The following is a 17,640-nucleotide window of genomic DNA, read 5'->3' as shown; positions in this document are numbered from 1 at the left end:
TCCTAGCTGCTCCGGTCCCCCAAGGATGGACATTCTCCTCACACTGTCAGCCTAGGCCTCTGCAAACCCAGTCCTTTCTGCCACCTCTTGGTCCTTTTCAGCGCCTGTGTGTGTGTGTTTGGTCACAGCTCACACTCTTTTCACTCCTGACTGCTCCATCCTTTTTCTGGTTGTGTTCTTCCAGATAATCTGGAAGATTTTGTTTCTGGCCTTTCACTTTTTAGCAAGCATTTCCTGTTGGATGTTGCAACGGCTGTCAGTTGACACCATAGTGCCATGGGCTGACCTTTGCCACTCCCCAGACCCGAGGACAGTTCACCTCAGGAGAGCCAGTCTCTGCCATTGCTGTCATGGTGGGACAAGGGGTGGCCCCCTGGAGCATTAACCCGGGTGGAAGCTCTGCCTGGTCTTCATGACTCTAGGGCCCAAGGGGTGGCAATATTTTAACAGCATCCTCCCTGGAGACATGGCCAAGCAAGAGGGGCAAACAGAGCCTGGTACCTGCATAGAGGACACCTGTGAATAAGGAATCCGGGGATGTGGCTGATTAGCAACACAGGCACATGAGTCCCTCTCCCCAGCTGGCTCTGGATGGGAGTAAGCCCCCCAAGCCAGGTGGGTCTAAGGCTCTGTGGATCTTGGTACATGCCAGCTCTCCTGTGACCCAGCTTACCTCCAGGGTGGTTTTGATTAACGGAGACCTTGCCTGAAGCTGGCATCTTCTTCTCCTTTTCAGTGGGGACAGTAGCTCCCCAGTGTGCCTGGCATGTTCAAAGGCTGAAGAGAGACATTTGTAGGAACTGAGATGTCAGGTACAGTATGGCCATCACCCTGTGTGGAGTGGGTCTCTTCTGACAAGTTAGGTAAGGGTCTGGGTACCTCAGAGGGCTTTAGAGACAGATGACTCAGCTCAGCAGCTCCCTGCTGGGGATGTGGTAGGCACATAGCCAATGGTGCTGGCCACAAGGACTAAGCAGGACAGAGCCTTCTTTGCCCTCGCAGAGCCGTATCCCCTACTCCCCAACCTCAGAAGAACCCATATGCTTCCTTGGGATCTGACCCAATGGCAGGTAGGGATGGACCGCATCACTCCTCGCCAGCTTGCAGCCCAGCCCACCACACTGGCCCTGCCTCCTGTCTGGATCAAGGAAGTGAAAGGCCACGGAGAAACCACAGCCAGTATCCCTTCTTCTAGGGGCTTTAACCTCAAGTCCTTTCCTGTTTCTCTCCGGGACAACTCCTTCCCTGTCTCATGTCCCCAGATCTTGACTGGAGTCAAGGACAGTCCCTCCATCCAGCTAGTCACCGCAGGGACAGTGAGCACCAGTGGGTTCCTGCCTCAGTGTCTCAGCTGTCACTTTAGGCTCTGACAACTCTTCCTGCACATCTGTCCCACTGGGATAGCCCAGCTCCCTGGCTGGGTTTATGTCCTTGGAACAGAGCCCAAGTAAATCCCTGCTTTACGTCCTTTGAACTGGTCTGGTGTCTTACACACCTGACTATGAAAGCTTCTCACATCCGTGGCAGCCAGTGCAGTGCCAGGCTCTATCCCGAATCCTGGGACAAATGCTCTCACGTGCTGGTGTGTCTCAGGAACTCAGTGAGTTAGCAGGAGGTGGAAGACCACATCATAAATAGCATAAAACCGGAGACAGGGGGTTACCTAGGAAGCAGGGACCCTCAGTGGAGGTTGTCAGTACAAGCTGCTAGCAACCAGTGACCCTTGAACCCCTTTAAAGCTGAAAACACCAAGGCTTTGTGAATGGTAGCTTGCTATCTCAAAGTCACATTGAGAGTGGACACTCCAGGAGAATGTTCCAGATCCTTCCCTTTTCCCCCCCGACACTCAGGATTTCTCTAGTCCCTGAAAGAGGTTGGGTTAGGACAGGAGGTACAGAATTGGCACAGGGGACAGCAAGTTGGTGACGTGTTGGGTTGTCTGGTGCAGGGGTACAGCAGAGAGGACAGATCAAGGCCACATTCAGGAAGCCCTGCAGATATCCACTGGCTGCAGGAAGATGTAGGGTTTCTTGAGAAGAAAGGGATGGGAAGAGCCAAGCTCTGGATGGCTGCCCGGAAGCTGGGATAGAGGGTAGGCTGGAGGAGACCGCCCCTCCTTCCAGCCACCATTGCATGCTTCCTAAGGACAACAACCCTGAATGGCAGCATCCAAATATAGCATCCCGGCTGTCACGCCTAATCCCGGGCTTGGACACATGCGTGTCTCCAAGACCTGTTGGGCCTCACCCTCCCTGAGTACAGACCCTGCTCCCTACCCCTCCTCAGCTGGGCTCAAGGTCAGCTTCTCCTGTCTAGACAGAGAGTCCCTGTGACGGGGGTCCCGAGAGTGCTCGCTCTAGTAAATTGTACTCAGGCCACAGGGAAGGCACACGTACCCAGTCACAGGAACTCAGTAGTCAGCCATGGTGCCCTGTGTCCCCCAGGGCTGGACATACTGGCATGGAATAGCCCCCTGTCCAGACCCTGATGCCAGTGCTGGCAACGAAGTCTGCAACTTTGCCTTGGACGCTAGCTGAATGTTAACGCTGCTTCGTCTCACAGCCCCAGGAGCTGGTTCCTGACCAGGCCTGTTCTCAGAGGTGGCATTGTGCCCACCCTCTTGGTGGGGCCTCTCCACGGGGAGCTGGCTTGGCAGCTATGGGCTGCATCTGTGCCAGAGCCAGCTGCATGTGGGCCAGTGATGGATTTAGAATCTTCTCTTCTTCTGAGCCTGGGCAGAGGCGCCCGACTCCTCCGTGGCCTGGGGCCTTAAGAGTAGGAATGGTGGAGGAAGGGCAGGGGACAAGGTGCCAGGACAGAAGAGCCCTCCCAGGGGACAGAGGAAGCAGCTGCATTGGTAGAAGAGGGTTCTGCACTGGCCTGCTATGATCTCTCTGTAGGTCTCTTCAGCAAGTACCCTGGTGTGTCAAGGAAACATATATACCTACACAAGGCTGGGTGAGGAGTGAGCCCACCATGATACCAGGTACCCAGGTACCCTGGGTCCCTGCCCTCTGAAAGGCAAGACTTAGCCATCTTAGGAGCCAGCCATGAGGGTATAAGAGACTGGAACCCCAGCCTAAGTGAGTCCCATTCCATATGCATGAGGTGTCCACCAGTCCCAAGTGGTGGAGACTTGGCCTGGCCTGCCTGGGCCTCAGCAGCCCTCCTGACATCCACCTTTCTCCACATCCCTGTTGCCTTGAAGGCTGCACAGCCCCTCTTGGTTTTTCCTCCTAGACCCTATTCTCCTCAGGCTGGACTTCGCTGAGGAAGCCTGGCAGGTCATCGGGGAGTAAGTGTTTGAGCTCCAACTGCCCTGTGGCCAGAGGAGCCCCAGGCCTGGGTTTGGAGCGAGTGTGTGATAGCCCTGTACCACGCCTTCCTCCAACCTGTGTCTCCATCCCCAGAAATGTAAGAGCAAAGCGCAGGATCTCTGGACTGTAGGGCCCACCCAGTCCCCTTGGATGGGTGCTTCTCTTTATGGGGACAGTGGGGACCCTGACAGGCTCTGCTCAGTGGCCTCCCACTTAGCCCTGGGACATTTTCCCAGATGAACATGCAGCTCAGTAGTCACACGGATGGCATCACTTGCAGAGGTGGGGGACAGCAACCTTTGTTAACTGAGCAAGCCCAAGATCCTGTGGGGGAGAGGGATACCCTCCTCCAAACAGTGTGGCCCATGGGCAGACAGCAGGGATGGGTCAGATTGCTCCACTGAGAAACAGGCCCTGATGTCCCCCACTTTCTCCATGCCCTCAGACCTTTCTTCCCCTGGGATCAAAGAGGCATTCCCAGCTCTGAGTATGCAGAGTGTGGGCTGCATTTCCAACAGGCTGGTGAGTTGGAGACTCACACACACACACCACCCCACACGCCCCACCCCTGCAGACCAGGTGCTCATATAGAAGTTCCAGACTTCCCCTGGGCTCCTCTGCCCAAACCTAAAGGCCAGAATGGTGCCCTCTGGTGGGCACTGGAATCTCAGAGACCATTCTCATCATTATTCGCTGGGCCTCTATGTGCTTACAGGGCTTGTATGGGGCCACCCGTGGTCCAGCAGGGAGTCTCTCTCTTGCCACTGGAACCTTTCCAGAGTTCCTTCTCCCAGGCTTTGTCCCTTTTCTTAATCTCTTGAAAGGAGAGATGCCAGCAGTGGTCAACGGGTGCCGTGTGCTCATGTGTGAGGCAAGTGACTTCAGACTCTAGAGGTTCTGCACGAGGCCTGTAGTGATGGTGCTGGCTATCGACCTAAGGATCTTGGCAGCCTGACCCATGCTACCATGTCTTGGACAATACCCAAGCTGGCAAATCCCTTGCACAGCCTGGGAAATGGCTTTGCTTCAATGTCAGAAGTCTCTTATACAGCTCTGGGCAACGTCATCTTAAAATAGTCATTTGCCAGTCACGTGGTTAATGGAATGTTCAGGCTGGCGAAAGAACAGGGACCTCTTGATACTCAACTCCCCTCTGAGTATCCCGACCAGGATACTGATATCCCAACCAGGAGTGTCCGTCTTCTCCGTACTCCCGCTGCACGTCCCAGTGGACCAGCCACACCATGTGAATCTCCGAAAGTAACAGCTGGCTCAGATCCCACCGGCCCAGCGCACGTTTCCCTAACCTAGGACGTGTTGAAGTGCTTTAGTCTAACAATTAGCAAGACTTCCTTATACATCTGCCCAGTGTCTAGGGGAAAATAAAGCGCTCTGTTGTCTACTGCCTCCTACAGCACTGGGCAGCTCCCTGGCTTGTCTGAACGGGGTAGAATGTGTTCTCCTGCGCTGGAGTGGAGACCTATGCAGCCTGGCTACTCGGGTAGCTCTGGCTGTTCCCTCCATTCCGGACCATGCTGAACTAAGGACATCAGGACTTTCTGCAGCCATGGAAGCAAACTCTGTCCACTGCAGAAAGTCCCTGCTGCCTATTTTTGGAATCTTGGGTAGGCATTCTGCCGCCACAGACAGAAACCACCATCCAGAAGGCAGCTAAGTGCTTCAGAAGGATCATCTTCTTCCTGACTGACTGACGGAGTAGTTCCAGACACCACGAGCAAGCAGGTGCTGGCTGAGGGCAAGGGCCTCTTCACGGAGAGAGGAGGTCTCAGAAATAAGTGTTGGCTAGGTGAGCATGCCCATGCAGGAGGATCATGAGTTTGACACCAGCCTGGACGACATAATAACACTCTGTTTCAACATAGTAGAAGAAATGAGTTTTTGTTGTTGTTGTTGTTTTGCTTTTGAGGCAGGGTTTTTCTGTGTAGTTTTGGTGCCTGTCCTGGATCTTGCTCTGTAGACCAGGCTGGCTTCGAACTCACAGAGATCCGCCTGGCTCTGTCTCCCGAGGCATGCACCACCACCACCAGGCTAAGAAACGAGGTTTATCAAAAGCTTCCCGGCATCCGATGGCATTATCCAGTGACATGTTGAGGTGTGGCTTTATGGTGGTAGATGCAAAGCTGTCCTTTAACGTGGTCTGCACAGCTGGTTGAAGCCCATGGGCACTTGGCAGAGGCCTTCTGCACTTCTCCATTCTTCCTTTCTCTCCTGTCTTTTTCTTTGTCTTTGCTTATTTTTTGAGACAAGGTTTCAAAACGTAGGTAGACCAGACTGGCTTCAAACTTACAGCTATCCTCTTGCCCTGCATCTGGAGCGCTGGGATTCAAGGTGTGCTCCACCATGCCCAGCACACTGTATGTTCTTTACATGTTAACCTGGTGCTTTCTCTAATTAACTTGCTGCTTTTATAGTTGATGCCTTCTGCTCTTTCCCCGCCTAGATTAGATGCTTCAGAATCATGCCTGTTTTGTTGGAGCGTTTTGTTTTGTTTCGTTTTGTTTTTTTCTAGACTGGGTTTCTCCGTGTAGCCCTGGCTGTCCGGGAACTCACTGTGTAAACTAGGCTGGTCTTGAACTCAGAGATTTGCCTGCTCCTGGCTCCCCAGTGCTGGGACTAAAGGTATGAGCCACCATGCCCATCTATTGTAGCTATTTTAAAGAACCAGCTTTTGAATTTTCTGATCTATGTTACTGTTCTTAATGCATCAGTAAGTTAGTTTTAAATGGTCATTAATGGTTTTAAATGCACACACACACACACACACACACACACACACACACACACACACACGGGTTACGTATATATAGCCCACACTGCCTTGAACTCACGAGGTAGCCAAGGCTGGCCTTCAACTCCCAGTGATCCTTCTGCCTCAGCCTTCAGGGTACTAGGTTAGGGGTGATATGTCACCACTCCTGGCTTTTCGTGTAGTTTTGTATTCATATCACAATAATAATTTGCAACTATACATTCTTCTCAGAATTCGTTTTGGAGCTGATTTCATTAACTTTTACATGCATGAAATACTGTTGTATTTCCATAACTGCCTGTAATTGAATGTTTTAACTCTTGGGTGACTCTCAAACTTGGGTGACCCTCAAACTACTTGGCACCTTTCATTTCTAGAGACGACATTCTTTAAAAATTGTCCTTTTCTTGGCAGCATTTTAGGTTTTTTGTTTATTTGTTTGTTTGTGTTTTTGTGATTTTTTTGAGACAGGGTTTCTCTATGTAACAGCCCTAGCTGTCCTGTCCTGGAACTTGCTTTGTAGACCAGGCTGGTCTTGAACACACAGAGATCCACTTGCCCCTGCCTCCTGAATGCTGGGTTTGAAGGAATGCGCCACTAAGCCTGGCAACATTTTAGTTTTTAACATTGGAGCCAAGGAATATTATCCTGTGACTTTTACTTGGGGAATTCGTTGGCTTTTTCTCTGCTGCCTAATAAGGATCTGGGGATTTTTGACAAGATTGTTGATTGTTGTAGAATCACAAGGTCACTTATTTTGTGTTCATTTCACACTCTTTTGAGCTAAATTGTGGAGGCATACTAAAACCCCTCCTCTATGAAGATAGGAAGATGCACATATGTCTGTCAGACCCCCAACACACACATACACACACACACACACACACACACACACACACACACACACACACACACACACGGGATTGGCAGGCTCTGGTGCTGTAGATGCCCCTCTACCCGGGTCTACTCTGCACTGCGGTGCGCTGCCCCACAGCAGCCCCACGGCTGCTTTCCTACCTGCCTGGCATCTGCTTTTGTTCTCCTTTGCTTTTACGGTGACTGTTCTGAACAGGCTAAGTAAGATTAGGTCACAGCAGCGGGAACTGGAAAAGGGGAGCTGAGATGTCCAAAGTGGATCAGAGCCCAGTTGTGAGTGAGGGTCACAGTGGTCCATTGTGGCAGCCCAGGACCCACATGTCTTAGCTTGGGAAGCAAGGGCACTGGCAGGGACCTCCTTTCTGAGGGTGTCTCAGGAGAGGACAGAGAAGAAGGAAGGAGTTTTGTGGAAAGGGGGCCTCCACAGCCCACCCCCTACGTACAGTGCCCTGTCCTGCCCCGTCCCAGGCAGCCCCAGTCTTCATAATGCCCAGGAGGCCACTGAGACCTCCCGATTCAGGGAAGCAGGAAGGAGGCTGTCCCATGTGGTACACCACCGCCCACCTCCTGCTGTCCCAGAAATGAGGCACTGATTAGCAATCCAGTGGCCTCAGATGCAGTCTTCTTCCTAAAATAAACTTCTGTGAAACCATGAAAATAACGTATCCTAACTGCAGAAAACCACAGCCTACTGTCCCTTCGTTGGGAGGAGCCCTAGAAGGTTGGCTCTCCTACAGGGATGCACACTCAACCAGAACTGAAGGCTTTAGGCTGCCATGTGGACCAATCCACTTTCTTTGCTCGGCACCTTCATGCAAAGAAGTACCTGATGGTACCCTAGAATTCTTCCTGAAAGCTGTCTTCATAATAGAGGCCCCTCCAAGTGCCTCTGCAGTGTGTCAATTTCTGCTTTTCATGATCTTGGCCTTTGTCCACATCGTATGCATTCCATTTTGTTTTGAGATAGGTTCTCATGTAGCCCAAGCTGGCCTCAAACTCATTATGTAGCCAAGGGTGGCCTTGAACTCCTGATCCTCTGTCTGTACTTCCCAAGTTCTGGATTACAGGCATGTACTGCAAGAATCAGTTTCTGCAATACTGGGGATGGAACCCATGCCTTAAGACATTTTTTAAGATAGGCTATTCCTATGTAGTGTAGGGTGGCTTTGAACTTGTGATCCTCCTTCCTTGGCCTCTTGAGTGTTGGGATTACAGGTGTCCCTCCACACCAGGCTTCCTTTGTTTCTGTATAAGTAAGGCTGAGTTCTTCTGATATGCTTATTTATAAATCATTTCTACTTGCAGAAGAAATATGTGGTCAGCCAGCCATGGGCCTCCCTGTCTGCGTGTTTTCAGGCTCCCACACTCTCCCTATCAATCCTGACAGCTGGCATCTTGCCAGGCTCTTGAGGCTAGCCCCAAGTGGGTCAACTGGGGGTGGGAAGCATAGCACTCTGAACCGACAGTGTGGAAGCTGCTGGAGCCTCCAGGCTGTGACTGTCCTTGGGGGAGGGCGGCAAAGGCTAGTGCCAAGACAGTGAACCAAATCCCAAGGGTTTCTCCTTGGAGTTTCTGAGGAGTTAGACACTCCGCATCAGTCAGCTTTGTCAAGAGTTTATAGGACACGAAGCGTGCACAGTGAGCCTTTACCACTAGCGGTTGCCAGGGAAGAGGCAAGGAGAAAACCTGTAGCTATGAGGTACCCATTCTGTCAGGCCCTTTACCACACGTAATTAGACCTGTCCAGTCACCTGCGGAGGGAGCGGTTCATCATTCTAAGGTGAGGCTACCAATGCACGAACATGTGAGATGAAGTCCTTAGGGTTGCTAAGAGGTAAAGCTGGCACAGAAACCCGGGTGGTGGGTGGCAGGACACGGGCTCAGATGCTTGGTGTTAAGGGCAGTTGGGGCCAGGAGAGGAACAACTGCAACCTTAAGGTGTCCCCAGAGAAGCAGACTCACTGTGTGCATCAGTGGGCAGCAAGTCAGAAGCCATGAACCATGGGGGCCCAAGGCCATGGCTTGAGACCCAGAAGTTTGGAAAGCTCCCACTGTTGTGTTCAGGAACATTCCAAGCCAAGTTTGCTTAGGGGCCCAGAATAGCAAGTCATAGCCAAAAAAGGATAATTATTCAGTTACATGAGAACTGAAAATTAGGGAGTTAGAGCCAGAACACGCTTCGTAACTATTTTGAGTCCTCTAGCTCTCTCTGTGTTCTTTGAACAGAAGCATGTCCGCCCTCCAAAGGGAATTCTTTTATCTCATCTCACTGATAGAACACGCACAATAGTTACTGAAAGCCCCAGCTGTCACTTCTGCATAAACAAATGCGATGCATCGGGCAGCCTTCCTCACAGTGCAGATATTTTTGGAGAGAGGTGGCTTCCATCTAGCAGGCTAATGTATCAGGGAGAGAGAGTCCAGGTCCCAGAATAGCAGGGCCACACACTCAGCCTCCTGCAGCCTTAGTGTACAGTCTGTGGTGACCTGGCTTCCAGAATCAGGGACTCCTAACTATTCCGGTCAGCTGAGAAAGAGAAGGCACTCCTGCCAGGCCACATCCCCAGACTACAGAGGACTTTGTTCCGGGTGATTTGTCACCAGAACTATCTCTGGGTTTGGGTGGACAAGGACAGTCTACCCCACTAGTGCCTAGCTGACCAACGTCAGCTCCAAATGTGGTCTTTGACTTTAAACAGGACATGTTGAGTACTTGCTGTGTTTGGAGTCTTTCCTGATGAAAGCCAGGCTGCCCCAACTTCCTACGGCTTTTCCCACTTGTGTTCTCTAACTGAACCATGAATCCTTTGCTTGCTTAGAAAGATCAAGCTTCCTCGGCCCAGGGGTCTCTGGCTTGTCTGTCCCTGGAGGGAAGTCAGCATTAATTACTATAGGCATTGCTATTCCTGTGTGTGTGTGTGTGTGTGTGTGTGTGTGTGTGTGTGTGTGTGTGTGTGTGTGTGTGTGTGTTTTAAGAATTATTTATTATGTTTACAGTGTTTCTGCCTCTATGTATATCTGCAGGTCAGAAGAGGGCACCAGATCTCATTATAGATGGTTGTGAGCCACCGTGTGGTTGCTGGGAATTGAACTCAGGACCTCTGGAAGGGCAGTCAGTGCTCTTAACCTCTGAACCTTCTCTCCAGCCCACCTCTGTGTGCCTTTATGCCTGAGACTCTTTCTCGGACCTTCAGGCTTTGATACGTGTTTGATAGTCTCTGTGTATTTGTTGTTTGTTACTGTGGGATAATCCTTTTGTACACTGTGAAAATGTGTTGCTCTCATTGTTAATAAAAAGCTGATTGGTTGATAGCTAGGCAGAATTTTTGGGGCAGAGAGAAGCCTGGGAAGAAGGACTCGGAAGAAACAACATGGGAAGTTTGTAGATGAGGTAAACGAGCCTCAGGGCAGCACACAGATAAACTGAAATGGGTTAATTTAAGTTGGAAGAGCTGGCTGGAGACAAGCCTAAGCTATTGACTGAGCATGTAAAATTAATATTAAGTCTCTGAGTGGTTATTCGGGAAGCGGCTGGCAGAGCAGAGCTGATCCCGGTCCCAACGAAAAACTCCACCTATAGGTTGTTGCTTTGTTTTGAATCCTGCTTGGGGCTCTCTGACTTTGAGTTTTTTATTTAATGTCTTTCATTCATTTGGGACACTTCTCTGGCCATTATCTTATTAAATATATCTTCTGCTGCATTCCCCTCCCACCTCTGGGACTAACCGGCAAGCTGGAGTTGATATCACACGTGGTGGTATGATGTGCCCATTGGATCCCTCTGCAATGCCTTCCCATCTTTTTCCTCATTGTGTTCCAGTTGGTGTAATTTCTCCCCTCCTGTCCTCCATCTCTCCAACTCCTCCTCTAGCCATGCAGTCTGCTGCTGAGCAGCCCAGCCAAAGACTGGTCTTTTAAAAATTAGATTTATTCACTGGACAGACTGGTCTTTTAAAAATTAGATTTATTCACTGGACGGTGGTGGCACATGCCTTTAATCCCAGCACTCGGGAGGCAGAGGCAGGTGGATCTCTGTGACTTTGAGGCCAGCCTGGTCTACAGAGCGAGATCCAGGACAGGCACCAAAACTACACAGAGAAATCCTGTCTCGAAAAACAAAAACAAAAACAAAAACAAAAAAAAAAATTAGATGTATTCCTTGTGTTTTATGCATGACTGTTTTGCCTGCACATGTGTGTGTATACCATATGTATGCTTGGTGCCAAGTAAGTGATGATTGTGAACCACCATGTGGGTGCTGGGAATCGAAACCCAGTCCTCTGAAAGAGCAGCAAGTGCTCGGAAGTATGATCTTTGATGCTTTCTAAACCCAGCAATCTTCCTTCCCACGGCTTCCTCCTCCTCCCCTTCCTCCTCCTGTTTCTTCCCCAGTCTCATTTTGAGACAGGGTCTCACTAGGCTGGCCTGGGACTCACAGTTCTCCTTCCTCTGCTTCCCAGGTGCTGAGATGGCAAGCCTACACACCACACCCAGAACCTTGTGACTCTCGAGGTTTCCAGCTCTGCTGAAGTCCCGCGTCTGTTTATGCATAGTCCCTTCCTTTCTTGCTAGACCCTTTATTGTCCTAGTCATTGTAAAATGCTTGTCTTACCTTACCATGATGAAACGCTAAGGTAGGCTAGTTAGCCTGTAGTTTTGTCTTACCTTACCATGATGAAACGCTAAGGTAGGCTAGTTAGCCTGTAGTTTTGGAGGTCCTGGCGAGGGACCTGTGGCAAATGGCAATGGTAGGAGTATATTCAGAAGCAAGTGCTGCCATGCCAGACAGAAAGCCGGAAAGCCTGATGGGGCCAGGCTCTGGCTCTTGCAGCCACCCTCCTATGAGAGCATCCTAATCCCTGACCTGAGAGGATCCCTGGTTAGTACCAGCTCCAAACGGCACTACACCACAGCACCTTCTGATCATCACAGGCTAGGTCATCCATTCTTACTTTTGTTCTTGCTGTTTTCAAGCAAAATGCTTCACAGTTTTCAGTTGACTGCTGAGCGTTCCTGTGTGGTAGAAGCTGAGGTAAAAAGAATTTGTATGTGGAAAGAGGCAAGCCCCCTCTGGCAGTCGGCTAGGTAAGATTCCAGTCATTCTGACAGGAGTTGCGGTAGGTAAAGGATTTATTGTTGCTGTGGTCATCTTTAGTGCCTTATAGGCTTTAGATCTCCCTGCAGATGGGCTGACATTGCTGTGTTCAAGCAAGGATTCAGGCACTGAAGGACAGTCCCCAGTGTGGCGCTCAGCCTCCAGCTGTCCCCTATGTCCGTGACACTATTCCGGAGGAGAGACTATACAAACATCTACTCAGCCCAGATAGGAAGCCTATGACAGACCGAGGTAAGGCTAGCTCCGAAGTCCATCTTGGTGGGGGAAAAGTTTGTTGGGTTACATAGAGTAATACAGGTGAAGAGCTACTTCAAGAGTATGGTGACTCAGAAGCAGCCGCATTACCAAAGCCACCCCAGCATAGGGGGGACCTTGGAGCTCACTGCATGACTCAGAGGCAGCTTGACAACTCAGAGTGTCTTCTAGGAAGTTTTGCTGATCTGAGCCTGGTCGAGTCTTCTCAGCAGGTGTTATAGCTTATATAAGCTTGGGGAAGGAGAGACCTAGTGCATCTGATCAGCTTCAGGGACTTCCTGAGTTGTTTTTGTTTGTTTGTTTGTTTGTTTTTGTTTTTTGTTTTTGAGACAGGGTATTGCTTTGTGGCTGGCCCTGGCTGGCTTCAAGCTTGCTTTGGAGATCAGGCTGGCCTTGAACTCACAGAGATCCACCTGCTTCCAGACAACTTTTTTTGCATTTTTTTTTTTTAGATTTTATTTATTTTATGTGTATGGGTGTTTTGCCTTCATATACATTAGTGTACCACATGCATGCAATGCCCATGGAGGTCAGAAGAGGACGTCAGATCCTCTGGAACTAGAGTTACAGACAGTTGCGAGCCACCATGTGGATACTGGGACGTGGACCTGGGTCCTCCACAAGAGCGACAAGTGCTCTTAACTACTGAGCCATCACTGCTGAGCCATCTCTCCAGCCCTGAACTCGCTGGCTCTCAATGAGCTTCTAGCTTTAGAGGAAATTGCTACACAACACCTGGGCCTGTGTCACCCTGTGAAGCTCCCCAGCTGTCCACAGCACAGATCACCGCCTCCAGAGTCACTAGGGAATGGGAGAGGCCTCTGTCATCATCAGCCATCATCAGTTTAGATGTGCCCTCAGCCACAGCATCTGCCACAGCTGTGCTCTGCCTGCTGTCTGGGGCCAGGGGATGAGTGGGGTGGAGGGCAGGGCTCTACAGAGTCTTCTGATGAACCCCATTGTAGAAAAAAACCTCTGCCTGGCATCCTGCAGGGCGCTAGGCCCACACCAGGAGGGCAGCGGCTCCAGCAGGACTCGGAGATGCATGGTGTGCTGTGCCTGTTCCCTGTGTTGTTCCCCCCCCCACCTCACCCCCCCCCCCCCCCATCCTTATCACCAGCATCCACCGGAATCTTTCTCATGGAAACAGGCGAGTTGGCAGGCCTGCCGGAGTTTCAGGCCCCAGCAATTCTACACAGGCTCCAGCTCGGGTGCTGTCAGCTTGCTACATGGAGCAAGGCCCCCACTTTCTCTGTCTTTTCTTCCTCCACTTGGCCACAGTTCTGTGCTCGCTCATAAATTAGGGTGACTTGGAGCTCTACAGCCCGGCCCTGATGGATCCCAGGCAAGCGTGAGGTTTTGTGAGGTTTCAGTGAGAACTGTGACACTTGCACACCCTAGCTGGAAACAGCAGTGGGTCACCTTGTATTCTCTCTCTCTCTCATGTGAGTGTGTGTTTGTGAGAGAAAGTGTGTGTGTGTGTGTGTGTGTGTGTGTGTGTGTGTGTGTGTGTGTGTGAGAGAGAGAGACAGAGACAGAGCGTGTGTGAGACAGAGAGAAAATGTGTGTGAGAGAGAAGAGAGTGTATGTGAGAGTGTGTGTGAAAGAGTATGTGTGTGAGTGTGTGTATGTGAGAGAGTGAGTGTGTGAGTGTGTGTGAGAGTATGAGTGTGTGTGTGACAGAGAGAGTGTGTGAGAGAGAGTGTATGTGTATGTGAGATTGTGTGTTTGAGTGTGTGTGAATGTATATGTAAGAGAGTGTGCATGTGAGTGTGTGACAGAGAGTGTATGTGTGTGTGTGTGAGAGAGAGAGAGAGACAGAAACAGAGAGAGACACAGAGAGAGAGAGTGTTTGGTATATGCATGTGTACACAGGTGGGTACAGATACACTTGCCTGTGTGTGCACACGTGGAAGCCGGAGGTCAATATCAAGTGTTTTCCTCTTTCGTTCTCCACTTCATTTTTTGAGGCACAATCTCTCCCTGAACCTGGAGATTCCAGCTTCAGCTATACTGGCTGGACCACTGGGCCTCGGGATCTGCTTGTCTACCCTCGGGTCCAGACTCATGTCCTCACGCTTCCACAGCCAGACTTTACCTACTGAGCCGCCTCCCCAGCTCTGTCCCACCTTGTTTTCTTTTTCGTTGTCGTGCTGGGAATGGCTGAGGTCCCTGGCCTGATGCACAGTCTGGGGATGACATTTTGGTTTGCTCATGTTTGCAGAAAAGTGTCTCATGGATGTTGGAGCCGATGGTCTCCTCGGGCATGTGTGCCCCATGACAGACAACTGAACTGTATTTAGGGGTCACCATGTAGACTCACATGAAACTCATTCCTGCCTCTAGGCCTCATAATGCATGCTCAGCTGTATGAGCCCATGTTACAGGTAATTCTCAGGCCTGCCTGCTCTGCAGAGTTTTCCTAAACATGCACATCTGAGGTTTCATGACAGTCCTGATGGGCACCTGTTCCAGCCTGCCAGTCACCACACCTGCGCTGTGGACGCACAGAAGCAGAGGGAGCCTGCTCACCCGAGAGGAGCTTGGGAACACCCACAGGGCAAGATCTCATTAAGAACCCATGCTAGCCTTGTGGCTGAGGCCCGTTGTGGCTTTCAAACAAACCTCCCAGCAAGTGAGATTTGGACCCAGACAAGGAAGGTCCAACATTGAACCAGATCTAGGCCCTGGAGCCAGATGGCAAGAGGGGAGAAGTGCCGACCCTTTGGTCAGCCTGTAGCCTCATGTCCCTATCCTCCTATACAGCTCCAATTCCTCTTCTGCAAGGTCTCGAGTCCCGGAATACCCCGGAGCAAATGAGGTCACACGCAGAACGTGCTGGCCCCGTGTCTGGCACACATGAGCACCCAGGGGATGTTGGCAGCTGCAGCCATTGTCATGGGGATGTTTACAAAGATCCATAAGGCCATCAGTTCCTTAGGACAGCCACTGCTCCCAAGCCCTATAAAGACCTCTTATTATGTCATCTATCCAGAAGAGGTCTGGGGGGGGAATGTGAGTTGGGGAGGTAGATGGAGCCCATGCCTTTTTCCTCCACTTCAAGGGGATATTGGATTCTCATGTTCTAGCCTGGAAGGTGACTTGGGAGAACGACAAGGGCAGGATTCCCTTGGGAATGATTTCTTCTGCTTCATTTAAGGAGAGTCCATGACCACAAGCTCTTCAGAACCAGCCTTCACCGACTCTCCCTAGGGAGCCTTGCTGCCTTGTACCGTGGTGACAGGGAGTCCCGAGACATCCAGAGGGGCCTAGAATGAGCTTGCTTAGTGTTGGCTTTGGGGCTCCGGTGTCTCCGGCACAAGTAAATCCCCATGGCCTCCTTCAATCCCCAGAACCCACATTGTGGGGAGAGAACCAGTTCCTACAAGTCATTCTCTCACATCCATATCCACATGGTCTCTCTCTCACATGCTCACTAAAGAAACAATAAATAGCCGGGCGGTGGTGGCGCATGCCTTTAATCCCAGCACTCGGGAGGCAGAGCCAGGAGGATCTCTGTGAGTTCGAGGCCAGCCTGGACTACCAAGTGAGTTCCAGGAAAGGCGCAAAGCTACACAGAGAAACCCTGTCTCGAAAACCCAAAAAAAAAAAAAAAAAAAGAAAGAAACAATAAATAAATAAATAAATAAAGAAAGAAAGAAAGAAAGAAAGAAAGAAAGAAAGAAAGAGAAAGAAAGAAAGAAGCCAGGGACTTTGCCTAAGCCAGCTCCTTGCCCACAGCCTCTTCTTCCCTACCGATGGCCCACTGTCACTGAGTCAGGAGGTGACCAGCTTAGTGGGGACCTTTGGTAGGCTAAGAGGAGGCCTGTCTGTCAGCTTTGTCCTCAGTCTCTTGGCCTAAGGCTATAGCAGGCACCTGTCACCTCCCCCTCTAATATCTGGGCTAATGGCCTAGTAAAGGACATCTGGGACTGACCGGGAACTACCTAGGGTCCTCACCTGCTGGACCGGAGCTTTGCCTTGGGGCCTGGGCTTCTGGAAGGAGGGGAAAGACTGCTTTGCCACTGGCTAGACCAGGCTGAGTCCCAGCTGGGTCCCCTGACAGCCTCTTTTGGTACCCACAGGAGCTACGGGGAGCTCACTTACTGCACCAAGCATGTGGCAGACAAGATTGGCTGTTTCTGGCCCAATCCAGAAGTGGACAAATTCTTCATCGCCGTCCATCATCACTACTTCAGCAAATGCCCCATCTCTGGCAGAGCGCTGCGGGACCCTCCCAACAGCATCCTCTGCCCTTTCATCATGCTCCCCATCACCATCACGCTGCTCATGACTGCACTGGTGGTCTGGAGGAGCAAGCGCACAGAGGGCATTGTATAGGTATCCCGGGCAACGGGGAGTTGGGGTGTCATGGGCCTGGCCTAGCAACAGCCTCAGGGGCTGATAGCAAGGCAGGCCCCACATTGCATCCTGCTCTAACCTAGTTAGCACAGGACTTCCAAGTGGCTCTGCATTAAGCTCAATATGGCTCTAGCTGGAGGCCTCTAGCAAGGGAGCGGGGGCATGCTTCTACTTACCTCTGAAAGAATTCTAAGTGCCAGATCTCCAGTATACTCCTCACTATTGTGGACCTTCTGACCTCCAAGCAAGACTGCATAGATGTGTTTGTGGATGCATAGTTTGTGATTAAAAGAGTATTCTTAAACTTGGGACGTGTTCTAAATTCTGGGTAGAAATAACCTATACATACCGGGCGGTGGTAGCGCACACCTTTAATCCCAGCACTCGGGAGGCCGAGGCAGGCGGATCTCTGTGAGTTCGAGGCCAGCCTGGTCTACAGAGTGAGATCCAGGACAGGCACCACAACTACATAGAGAAGCCCTGTCTCGAAAAAAAGAAAAAGAAATAACCTATACAAGGAGGCGAAGAGTGGAAGAAAAATCAAGCCACCTCTGCAGATCTACATTTTGCTGATGGGGGTTTATCTTGGGGCCTCTGACCAGATAATACTCAGCCCAAGGTCCCCTGTGTATGCTCAGGGGTTCCCAAGTGATCAAGTGATTCTGATGCCTTAGGTCTCTATTGCACAGTCCCTGGTTTCCTTTTTCCTTTTTTTTTTTTTTTTTTTTTTTTTCGGTTTTTCAGGACAGGGTTTCTCTGTGTAGCTCTAGGTGTCCTGAAACTCAATTTGTAGACCAGGCTGGCCTCAAACTCATAGCGATCCGCCTGCCTCTGCCTCCCGAGTGCTGCGATTTAAAGGTGTGCCCTGCCACCACCTGGCACAGTCCTTGCTTTTAGTCCTTGGACAAAATAATCATCCATTCGAGACTATCAAGAACACCTAC

The 17,640-nt window shown here is 50.7% G+C and overlaps 1 protein-coding gene across 1 annotated transcript in view; it reads left to right on the top strand.

The window, feature by feature from the left end:
* Positions 1-17,004, top strand: part of Ramp1 (receptor activity modifying protein 1) — a 49,246-nt gene extending 32,242 nt beyond the window's left edge. The window contains exon 3 of the mRNA XM_052750419.1: positions 16,420-17,004. Within this exon, the coding sequence (XP_052606379.1) occupies positions 16,420-16,675 (256 nt within the window). The 3' untranslated portion in view covers positions 16,676-17,004. The remainder of the gene's footprint in view (positions 1-16,419) is intronic.
* The last annotated feature ends 636 nt before the right edge of the window (positions 17,005-17,640 follow it).

The sequence above is a fragment of the Peromyscus californicus genome, unplaced genomic scaffold (assembly GCF_007827085.1).
Source record: "Peromyscus californicus insignis strain IS unplaced genomic scaffold, ASM782708v3 Scaffold_21__1_contigs__length_65335640, whole genome shotgun sequence".
Taxonomy (NCBI): Eukaryota; Metazoa; Chordata; class Mammalia; order Rodentia; family Cricetidae; genus Peromyscus; species Peromyscus californicus.
The sequence above is the reverse complement of the archived record's forward strand: the minus strand, read 5'-3'. Positions and strand labels throughout refer to the sequence as shown.